Raw genomic sequence first — 12491 nt, forward strand, 5'->3', positions numbered from 1 at the left:
ACCTTTTAAATCTTTTCGTTACTTTGAGTTGGACTGAATACACTTGAGTTCAATTTGTGACTTTTTAAAGTAATGCTTTTCTTCTAATGAAATGTATACTTTCAACTATTTCTATTTTTTCCTTATGCATGGTTTTCATTCATCGTATAACTAGATCTAGGAGGCCTTGGTTCTTTGAAAATAGTTTTCTTTTTATGAACTATGTTTTTTAGGAAGATCCCACGCAATTTTTTTTTTCCATAATTAGGCTTCAAAATTTCTACATCATGTGTAATTTACAATTTTGTTCCCTGCGATGCTATTCATCTATTTTTCATTTGTAGCTTCTCTAACAGTTGAAGATGACTTTTCTTACTCTCATTTTGTGGTTTTTAATGCCGCTTTGCCTCTTGACTATTCATTTTCCTCTTGAAGGGGTCCTTATATCAAGTATATTGTTAAAGTCATGGGATTATTTCTTTCTCTCTAGTTTTTGGAACATTTGACGAAAAAGTTACAACATATGCATTTCAAGTTTTTCCATTGATGATAAATCAATCTGGTTCAACATATTATCTCTAGAATACTTTTGGATGGGCCCTAGTCATGGAAAGAAGACACAATACATTTTAAAGAACAGAAAAGATTTAAATATTTTTAACAAGCTTCTAGATCTTTTCTTAGAAATTTAGTTTTGACCTTATTTTTATTTGTGTTATGTATCCTTGATTTCTTGTGAATTATTTTAGGTACGTCTTGAGCCATATGTAATGAGGTGTATGCCTCTATTGAAGGATTTAGAGGGTGTTAGGTTTTTTTATTTGATAGTTCAAAGACTACGTGACATTATGGAGGTCTCAATGTTTACTTTTAATGAAGGATTACGGACGACAAACATCTAGAAAAAAGTTGTTTGATAGTTCAAAGCCTACGTGGGAGTGAGATTTTTTAATTTGGAGTCGTATGCATAACTTAGTCATTTAAGGGTATGCGTTTTTATTTTATTTTAGTCTTATTGTTTATGTTTACTTGCCTATTTTAGATTTCCTTATTCGTGAGTGTTTCTGTAACTTTTTGTAATATTTCTTTCATACTTTTGGATTATTCTCAAATTTTATTAAGAGGAAAATGAGCTCAAAATTTTATGGTGTTATTTATTATTGAGTCCTCCGAGGATTTTTGTCAAATACTTTATTTTTCATATTTTTAATTAATTTAATGATTTAATATTGAGGTTCATGTGACGAGGACATCAGATTTCGACACGTGTACCATCGCCGGAGACGCAGATCGACGGCTACGTTCCAGAGCCTCTATTTCTGATTTATTTGTATTTTATTCATGCTTGTATTTCTTTTTTCCTAGTTTGCCCCTGTGGGAATTGAGTCACTTATGTAGCCTTGAGGGCATTTGTGTCATTTCAGTTTTTATTTTTATCTTGACCTATTTATAGGAGGCCTCATGCAATGTATGAGTTTTAGTTGTTAATGAATGAAATTTCTCTTTTGATCTCTTTGTGAGTTCATGAATTTTCCAAGGTCTCCTTGTGAGTTCTTGCGGAAGTGGCGCTTGTAGATCTCTTTGTGAGTTCTATTGAAGGTGTTGTTCGAGGTTTGTAGATCCGACAATTCTTCTTTTCCTAAAACCCAATTTCTTCCTTCTCTACCTAACCGAAACTCCCCTCCTCTCAAATTCCCTTCCACCGGCCCCCTCAGCCCACCGCCGGCCCGCCACCAGCGGCTCTGCCAGCCTCCCCGCCCGGCTGCTATCCCGCCGGCTCCAGGTGGCCGGCTCCAAGCCACCAAAAGTCTCGCCGCCCCCTTTGGATCCTCCCTCTTGTCTTAATTTCAAATCTCTTAATTTATCCACCTTCCTAATTAGTTTATATCAAATTAGGAAAGTCAATTAAGAGGAGTAAAGCCTATTTTGAAATTCAAATTTGTTTCCCTCTCATATTAAACCTATTTGGGGAAGTTACTTAAAATATAATCAAATCTGAAATTAAAATTCAGATTTAATTAGGTTTTATTTACTTAGCCTTGGGCCCCACTTTCTTAACTCCTATGCTTCTCTCCCCTCCCCATTGCCGCCCCTCTCCCCCCTTGGATTAATTTGAATTTTCAAATCAAATCCCTCCCAAACCACTAAAATCTGAAACTATTTCAGATTTTATGCAATTCCTTTTGGCCTCCCCATCCTAGCCGACCCCTCTAAACCTCCACTTCCCCTTCCCCCTTCTTTCCATTGGGACTACTTCATCTCCCGGTAAGGATGCATGGCGGATCCGGAAGTTGATCATGGCTTCGCATACACCGAACACGGGGAGATCGACATCTTCCTCTCCCCCTTCTACGAGCCGGATTGGGAGTACAACGTCACCGTAGAACGATATGTCAATCGTATCGTTTATTGCCTTGCCGGAACCATCGACCTTCAACGACCGAGAACTCCGTGGATTCTTCTTGGACGCCCACCCGCTTCCCCAACTCCCGCTTCTTCCCCGACGACTAGTCCTCTCGGCATCACTTGTGTGATGTGGCATCTCTAAGCGTGCTTGCAATCCTCCTCCGCTAGCCTCCACTTTCAAGAGTTGAGTGAAGGACCTTGAGGTGAAAGATCTAGATTTTAAATTTGAGGCTTTGTTATAATTGGCTATTTGCATTACCTAAATCTTTGGTTATTAGTTTGCAAGTTCTAGTAATCTCAAAGTGTAATCTATTGCTATTGCTTAATCTTTCATGATATCTTTTTTAAACTTCCACTTGAGTAAGCTAGATTTTATTGGTAGCACACAAGGTTTATAACTTTATTAATCTCTTAATTACAATTCTTGTCACCGCATTTAGTTTCACATCATCATGCCTCAAAATGAATTGAGGTTTGCATCTTTCTCACAAAAAGAAAATGCTTGAATGCTTTATTGTGCAATTTTAATGCAAGCATGATGACAACGAAGTTGTAAAAAATCCCGAGCATCTTTACGGTGATGAGCACCCAATGCCTGATGTCCTAAGCGCCATCCTAGGTGCTCATTTGAGTGATGTTAAGGATTGAAAGTCAATTTGCTATATTTATTAATAGATTTATTTAATTATCATGAATGTTTTATAAAAATATCAAGTAATTATTATCACAATTAATTATTTCACGAAAAAGAATGATTCTTCATGATCCATTGCATTCCAAATTTAGAAAGATCTTTCTAAGTTGTTTATGTTGTACATGGACGATTAAACTATTAAAGTTTGTAGCATAGAAAACTCGAGTTTAGTCTTATATTTGCAACTTTCTATTTTATTTGCATCATCTTTAACCTTTTATACCATTTGATTTGTAGCTTCCCTTGCATTCAGCTATTTGAAGTCATACGCTTGATTGTTATTGGCGCTGAAAACTTTTGTACTACTTTTTGGGAGACAAGACTTGATAAACATTATCCAAATATTTTCTTACTATAAAGGACCCGTTGATCTTGTTTCAGATATCACGTGTTCCCAAGCTCAAATGGTTCATAACCCTCATTGCTTTCAGTAGAGAACTCTTGATTAAAGATGTTGCAAGGCTCTAAATTAATTTTACTGTCTAGGTGATGTCATGCTTTGGTTTTTTAGCTTATAACTCTTTGTATTTTGTTTTCCCTTTTGTGAGGGTTCATATTTTAGGATGGTTTGGAATAGGGATTGAATCGATTTATGCCATTCCAAGTGGGGAGATCCAATGCGTGGTGTTGCATTTGTGTTTGGCCTTATTATATTACACTAAAACCCTTGGCGAGGGTTCTAGAACTCAATGTGCCTATTAATGTAGTTGGTGAATAGGTAATTTTGACGTTGCTGTTGAATAATCCTTGCTGTTTTCTTGAGGCAACATTTCACTTGTTATGACTATCCTGGAAGGCAAGTTGCCACCAAGGATAGTCATAACAATTTTTTGGGAGAAATCTTGCTTGATTGCAATCAACTAGAACATTCTGTATCATCTATGAAGTAACCAACTTCATTGGCTCAGTAGAACGACTGCAGTATCATCATCTTCTTATTCTTCTCCTTCGGGATAAAGATAATGATGATGAAGAAGGTGAAGGGGGAAAAGCAGTTTATTGGGCATGAATTTACTTAGCAGTCTCATCCCAGCAGTCTTTCCTTAAGAAAGCCAAGGAGACACTAACGCTGGGAACAAATATATCACAGAAAGATCTGTATGCAACGATATCATATATATGATTTTTTTAAGGCCTCTTTCATTCAGAAAGCCCTGATTTGTTTGCTTGCTTGGAAGCATCATAGTAACCTCTTGCATAACCCACTTTTTTTTTTCTCGAAAACATAGCTTTCCTTTTTTTTTTTTTAGATTTTCATATCTTTTTCAATTATTATATTTTCTTTGAAACTCTAGTTTAAGTAGATTGAATTTAAATTTCCTCTACACTCTTTTTTTTCGTTTGATGTCACTCTTTTTGCTCCAATCGTATTCTTATAGTTTTATGCACGTTTTTCTGGTTTCCTTGTATCTCATAGCACATATTGTGTAGTAGTTACACCGATCATTTGTTTCACTGGAAATCTTATATTATTTTTTGGTGTATCACAAAACATTAAATTTTAACTTCTCACTTCTTCAGGAATCTGATTGGGCCGGTTTAGTACATTTAATCAAGTTCTACAAGAGCAGAAGATATGATGCTGATATTGGACTGCCAAGGTGGCTCTTTACTTAAATGGTTATAATGCTTCGTGAATCGTGATGTCAGCTGATTTATGTAAATATGAATTTCTTATCTTATCAAATCAATGTTTTCAGGCCTAATGACTTTCATGATGTTCCAGAGTACTTTGTTCTTGAGGTAATGCTGTGAGGTAGGAAATATTAGATAAAATTTTATTGCAGTTAATATGTATACAATTATTTGCTGTTAAATTGTAAACTTACTGAAGCTTCTTTCTCATTATATTATGTTAAATCCTAGCCGTCCCTTAGCATTTTAATCCCACGGCTAGGATGAGAATCCGTTGGAGACTCACCTGTTAAATCCTAGTCGTTCCTTAGCATTTTGATCCCACAGTTAGGATGGGAATTCGTGGGAGGCTCACTTGGATCACGCTGATCTCCTTCCATATTTAGTTGGCTGATTTAGGAAGGATTATATTAGAGCAATTATGCATGATTTTGTAATTATTTATTTTTATTAAGTTATCTTGTATAGATCTATAAATAGGGATAGTTTTGTGCAATAAAAGTAAGCATTCCCTCTCCAATTTTTTGAATTTAACATGGTATCAAAGCCTTCATTGCCATTGTCAGAATTTTGAGTTTTTTGTGCTGTTGTGCCTTCATTGCTAGCATTTTCTTGTTGTTGCTATCCTATCTATAACCAATGCAACCTTCATTGCTGCCCTACTTGATATAACCTCCTTCACTATCCTTTGCTGTCGTAATGTCTGAAGCAAATTCCGGTTTGACTAAAACTCTATGGTGCACCTAGGAAGAGGAGATCATTAAAATATGCAATCTTCCTATCGCTTAAATGAGAAGAATTATTTGAAGTGGTCTCAATTTGTGATTGACCTACTTGAAGAGGAAAGGAAAGATGAATAACCACCTTGGAGTAGGGCCAAAAGAAAAAAATCATATTTTTTGGGTATGGGATGAAGCAGACTTAATGATCATGTCATCATTGTGGAATTCCATAATTCCATAAATTAATGATATTTTCATGTTCTTATCTACTACAAAAGACATATGGGATACCGCTAGGAAAACCTTCTCAAAAGTTAGAAAAAATAAGGACAAAGCTATTATGGATAACAGGAGGTTTGAGCAAGTGTATTCCTGGTGTACAAATCCAAATTATTCTCTAGAGCAGATCCAAGAATCTGAACAATCTCCTAAAATTAAGAAAAACACAAGTTCGCCAAAAAAACCTCCCTTGTACCCTATAACCAACTTTGTATCCTTACATGACTTGTCACATTCTCACAAAAATTTTCTGGTTACACTAATGAAAATTGAAAAATATGCCATGAAAGATGAAATGCAGGCCCTGGAGAAGAACAATACATGAGAGATCAGCGACCTACTAATAGGGAAAGAAACCAATCGACTATGATGGGTGTTCTTTGTGAAATACAAAGCTGATGATACATTGGAAAGGTATAAGGAAAAATTGGTAGCGAAAGGGTATACTCAGACGTACGACGTTGACTAATAGGAAACTTTTGTACTGGTGGCTAAGATGAACACCGTGAGGATCCTGCTCTCACTAGCGGCTAATTACAACTGGCATCTAGAAAAGCTAGATGTCAGAAATGCATTCCTACATTGGGACTTGGAGGAAGAAATATTTATGGAGATTTCACCAGGATTCAAGGAGAAATTTGGAGGTAACAAAGTGTGCAAAAAAGGTTCTATATGGGCTAAAGCAGTTATCTAGAGCTTGGTTTGGAAGATTCTAAAGTTATGTTACTTAATGGTTATCGACAAAGCCAAGGGGATCATACATTTTTCTTCAAGCACTTAGACTCAGGGGAAGTCACAATTCTATTAGTTTAAATGGATGATATCATCTTGATTGGGAATGATGAAAAGTAAAAGTGATTTTAAAGAAATATCTTGCAAGGAATTTGAGATCAATGATCTTGGTAGATTAAAATATTTTCTTGGAATTGAAATTGCCCACTCCAGCAAAGGAATCTTCATTTTACAACAAAAATACATTAATGATCTTCTTAAAGAAAAAGACAAACGAGCTTGTAAACCAGCACCAATACAAGTAGAACTAAATCTCAAATTGGGTGAAGCTAAAGAAGATCCAAATGTAGATAAATGATCTTACCAGAGGCTTGTGAGGAAATTAATCTACCTTTCGCACATCATACCAGATATAGCGTTTGCTATATGCATGATCAGCCAACTCATGTAAAGTCCAAAGAAGACACATGCAAGCTATAAACAAAATACTACACTACCTTAATTGGAGGATTCTCTTCTGAAGATACTGTGGAATAATCCCTGAAGCATATACTACAGATTATGCAGGATCACCAGTAGATAGACGATCTACCTCAGGATACTGCACATTTCTTGGAGGAATCCTTGTTACATGGAGGAGCAAGAAATAGAATGTGATAGCAAGCTCTAGTGAAGAAGCATAATACAGAGCTATGAATTTCATAATATATGAGCTATTATGGATCAAGATGATTTTAGAAAACCTAAGGATTAAGTGGGATGGACCCATGAACCCATGAAGCTACACTGTGACAACAAATTAACAATCAACATAGCTCATAATCTGGTTTAGCATGATAGGACCAAGCACATAGAAGTGGATAGACATTTCATAAAGTAGAAATTAGACCGTTGTCTTATATGTATCAATCATGTATCATCAAAAGAAAAGCTTGCAGATATTCTTATCAAGAGACTCGATAACTCTATCTTTCTGGGATTGATTACCAAGCTGGGAATGACATATTTGTACTCCCCAGCTTGAGGGGGAATGTTAATTCCTAGCCGTCCCCTTGGCATTTGATCCCACGGCTAGGATGAGAATCTGTGGGAGACTCACTTGTTAAATCCTAGCCGTCCCCTGGCATTTTGATCCCACGGTTAGGATGGGAATCCGTGGGAGGCTCTCCTCGATCAAGCCGATCTCCTTCCATATTTAGTTGGCTGATTTATGAAGGATTATATTAGAGCAATTATGCATGATTTTATAATTATTTATTTCTTTATTAAGTTATCTTGTATAGATATAAATAGGGATAGTTCTGTTCAATAAAGTTAAGCCTTTTCCTCTCCAATTTTTTGAATTTAACATATTAGAAGTTTATACTATTGAATTGCAGAAGATGAACATTTGGGACTGATCATATTTTCATTTCAATTCGTGACCCTTTTAGTAATTATTGCACCTTAGTCAAGTGATATGATAAGCTCATTATCTGATGTATTACTAATGTTGCATTTGTGGTTTGTGTTTTGTATGTAGTAGTGTTAGATTTGATAAGCTTACTATCTATTGGATTCCGGCCTCTTGCTCTTTGCAATTTTGATTGTCAATTAGAACAATATTTGCACTTGGATTGGGTTAATTCAATCTTATAAAGCTGCTTTTCTTTGTTTTTGTTTTTTCAAAGACCCAAGATCTTGATTGTCAAATGACACGTGTTGAGAATAGTTATAAGGTTTTTCTTTTTGCAGATGAATTTTAACTACAATCCAGATTAGCGTTTAACTATGGTTTTAGGCCCAATGATCCTTGATTGCTTCTAATGAAATTGCTTGTACAACTTCAATCTTGAAATGCATCTCGTTAAGTTTATTATGTATTTGATTATCATTCTAAAGTTTCACATTTGCCCCCAAAAAATGAAACCCACATTTTATGTCTCGATCTAGTCTGAGTACTTGGAATATCAAGTTGAGAACAAATGTGATGGGGACATCAGAGCATGGAAAGCATATCAGAGTCGCAGCTGTCGATCTACGGCCACGATCGAGTCGATGTATTCTTGAGTCATTTCATGTATTTGTTTTTATTATGTTATTTGTCTCTTGTTATTTATGTTGTTTTATTTTTCCCATTTTCACCCCTTACGGGAGGTCGTATGTAAGCCCTGAGGGCATTTTCATCTTTCTTATTTTGAGTCCTATGTACGAGGCTATTTATAGCCCCTATGTTTCTCTTTGAAAGTTAATGAATGAATGAATGATGAATTTTCTTCCCCTTGATTTCTTTGTGGGATTGTAAGAGCGTTTGAGAGAGAAATCCCTATAAGAGGGAGATCGGATCACCCACCAACCTTGGAGACGGTCGGGTTCGTGGTTCCTTATCTTTTTCTCGTTAGCCCCTTCTTCCACCTCCTAGCCGCCGGCCAAGGTTCTCCCAAGCCTTTGTCGCCGGCCACTCAACTTCCCGCCACCACCACAGCATAAACCCCCTCCCACTACCCAAACCACCGGCCAACTTCATCCCATCACCACCCCACCGAAATCCCCCTTCAAGCCCACCAAACCGCCGGCCCCTCTTCTCTCCTCCTCCCTCCAAAATTCAAATCACATCTTGAATCCTTTCCATAAAAATCTATTCTAAATTTGGGAATATTTAATTTCAAATTTCAAAGCAATTTGAATTTGAAAATTTCTTTCCTAATTTAAGAAATCTATTTTAGGAAAGTTTCTAAATTAAAGCCAATTTGAATTTCAAATTCATTTGGATTTAATTAAAACATTTCCTAATTCCTAAAACCAGATTAAGAAACCTTTAATCCCTCTCATCAATCCCCTCCAATTCCATCAATGCCACCGGCCCCTCTAGGATTGGATTAGGAATTCTTTCCCAAAACCCAATTCCCCACTTTGGAAACAATTCCAAACTTCTCTCCCTCTCTTGGCCGAAAATCCCAAGGGCCCACCCACTTAATCCCTTTCCAAAATTAAGCTTCCCCCTCTTGGAATTAAATCCCCAAATTTTGTACTACTTTTCCATGCCCACTCTCTCTTACTCCATATTCTATTTAAATTATTTCCAAACCTAGAGAATTGATTTGGAAATTAATTTCAGCTTTCCCTCCATAATCCTCTTCTCAAAATCTGAAATCAATCCTCCCCTAGTTTTCCCCCTTGGCCGGTCACCCTCTCTTGCCACTTCCTACTTGGATTCTTGAAGGAACCTCTCTCTCTTTCAAGGGGAAACGACAAGGACAACAAAGGATCATTACCTTCAACACTTCAACGCTTGGGAGAGACTTTTTCCTCTCCAGTTGAACCTTCAATGAATGCTAAGACGAACTTCTTCAACATCTCGCCTACTCATTTCTGGGTTTTGACAAAGGTGAACTTCTTCCCCTTTTTAATTACCTTCCTAATCCCCTAACCTTGTAGGTGATGACGAATCACAAGGAGTCGTGCTTCGTCTTATGCCTAAGCTTAGTAAACGTAGGATTGAGCGTGCTTTCTATGCTTCTAATCTTATTATTAGATTAGGGATTTTTGTTTTCTATGCTTCTAACCTTATTGTTAAATTAGAGATTTTTGTTGAAAACTATTTACTTACATGTTGTTGAATTTCTAACTTATTTTGATTTTCCATGTGTTTGGCAAGCGGCTTAGCCTAAACGTAGGCACCCCGCTCTTGTTTTATTTTGTTGTTTTAATTGATAATAGTTTAATTTTCATTGTTCTAATCAAGAAATCGTGCAAACTCTTATCGCATTTGTTTAAAATATTTTAATCCTTGATGTAGGCACGGGGGAGGGGGGATTATTTAAGTTAATGTTTGGACTTCCCTTTTGGTGAGCTGCTAATTTCTTTTCTAAATTCAGCTCATTATTATGTATTTAATGCCAAATTAGATTCATTCCCACCTCCTTTTCTGCCCTCCCCTATGACTTTTCGGTTTCCCCCTCCTGGGTCCTTTTCCTGTGGCTGGTTCCTCCCCCTTGTGGTTGCCTGTTCCAGTTCCCTTTGGCTGCTGCACTGGTTCCTTTTTGGCTGCCTGTTCCGATCCCTGTGGTGCCTGTTCCTTTCCCCTTGGTTACCTATTCCCCTGGATGCCTGTCCCGGTTCCTCTGGCCGTCCGTTCCTTCCCTCTTGGCTGCATTTTTTGGTTTTCTGTGTGGTTGTTCGGGTTCTGTTTTTAGACTGAATGCTGGTCCCCTTTGTGACTCATTGGGTGATGTTCCTGGACAGCTCATTGGCCTTCTATCTTCCCTTGTTTTAATGCTTTATTTGGGGGTATTTTGGGCTGTTTGGTTGCCCCTTTTCCCCTATTAATATGAAGTGTTTTATAATAAAAAAAGGAGATTGTGTGTTGATTTTTGGAACTAAACCTGCGGGTTTCTTCGTGGAAAAGCTTGTGAGCTTGTTCTATTTCTCTTTTCTTCTAGGAAAGCTTGCGAGCTTGTCCTCTCCTTCGTCTCGGCTTCTTACCTCTTTCTTCTCTCCGCAACTTGGACGCCAATTGTATATTTCTTCTCGATCAAAAAAAGCAAGTTTAGGTGTTTGTTTTTATGCCATAATTTTGTAAGGGTTGCCTTTATCCTATAAAAGTTGTATTTCGTATTAAATGTCGTATTTTGTGTATTTTCTTATATTCTTAGGAAGCCTTTTCTTTTGCTTGCAAAAATTAGAGTTTTTTTAATTTTTTGCTTGCATAAGTCCTGCATCAAAATGATCAGTTAAATTTCTTTCAAGTAATAGTTAAAACATTCTAATAAAATATCATCTAAAATTTACAAAGAGTCAGGTTATCCATCACAATTTAGATCGTATCCAATTCAAGCCTACACCAAAATTTTCTAAAACCATTGAATTGGAATCAATTACATACAATTTTGGCATATCTATTATCATTCTTTCCTCTTCTTTCATATACACAATATTATATGTCAACCATCTAATCTATAGGAGCCTTACTTGAGACATTTTAGTTAATAGGTTGAGTTTTACCATATTATAGCAATTTAAAATAAGTAGAAAATTGATGAGGACATCATCAGCGATTTCGACACGTGTACCATCGGAGACGTCGGAGATCGACGGCCACGACCAGGAGTTTATATTTTGAGTCATTTTATTTTTCAGTTTTTACTGTTTTACCCTTATGGGTGGTCATTTGATATTGTAGCCTCGAGGACATTTATGTCTTTTAATTTTTTTTTTCATTTTGGCCTATTTATAGAGGCCTCATGCATTGTACTAGATGATGATTAATATGAAAAAAAAAAATTCAGCTTGTGCTTATGGATCTCTTTGTGAGTTCTAAGTTTTCTCTCTTTGAATGATCTCTTAGTGAGTTTGTGAGTGGAGAGGCCCAAGTGGGGCAAAAGCAATACCCATCAATCTTGGTGGATTCCAAGGTTTGCGGTTCTAAGTCGAAGGTCAAACTAAAGCTAAAAACGAAACCTCTTGATAAGTCATATAAAATATCTTGGTTCAAAGAGGGAAGTGAGGTTCCTATAAATAAACAATGCACTGTGAACTTAACGATTGGAGGAACTGGTTCTCTTATCTTTCTTTGTGATGTTGTGCCTTTGGAAGTATGTCACATCCTTTTAGGTCGTCCCTGGTAGTATGATCATAAAACCATCCACTATGGAGAAAAGAATACATATTCTTTCATTAAAGATAACAAAGAAACATTCCTGATCCGGTATCAAAGAACAAGAAACCTGTCAAGTCTTCCACTTCTGAATTTCTTTTGAACACAAACAAGTTAACAAAATATGATGTGATATATTTGTTATTTGGAAAAGAGTTTGATTTAGATTTTGAGATTCCAAAAGAAATACAACCATTGCTCGATGAATTTTCTGATCTAATACTTGATGAATTGCCAGTTGGATTACCCCGAATGAGAGATATTCAACATCATATTGACTTGATTCCTGGAGCTACATTACCTAATCGTTCACATTATAGAATGAGTCCAAATGAACATCAAGAACTTTTTAAACAAGTATCTGAACTGTTGGAAAAAGGTTTAATCCAGGAAAGTCTGAGTCCTTGTG

At 36.5% G+C, this 12491-nt stretch overlaps 1 protein-coding gene across 5 annotated transcripts in view; it reads left to right on the plus strand.

The window, feature by feature from the left end:
* The window catches only part of LOC110097248 (transcription initiation factor TFIID subunit 2), a 114944-nt gene that overhangs the window by 58518 nt on the left and 43935 nt on the right, over positions 1-12491 (plus strand). For all 5 annotated transcript variants that reach the window (XM_020823515.2, XM_020823514.2, XM_020823516.2 and 2 more), the window contains exons 17-18: positions 4601-4680; positions 4780-4822. In XM_020823515.2, the coding sequence (XP_020679174.1) occupies positions 4601-4680; positions 4780-4822 (123 nt within the window). The remainder of the gene's footprint in view (positions 1-4600; positions 4681-4779; positions 4823-12491) is intronic.

The sequence above is a fragment of the Dendrobium catenatum genome, unplaced genomic scaffold (genome assembly GCF_001605985.2).
Source record: "Dendrobium catenatum unplaced genomic scaffold, ASM160598v2 fragScaff_scaffold_183, whole genome shotgun sequence".
In the NCBI taxonomy this organism is placed as follows: domain Eukaryota; kingdom Viridiplantae; phylum Streptophyta; class Magnoliopsida; order Asparagales; family Orchidaceae; genus Dendrobium; species Dendrobium catenatum.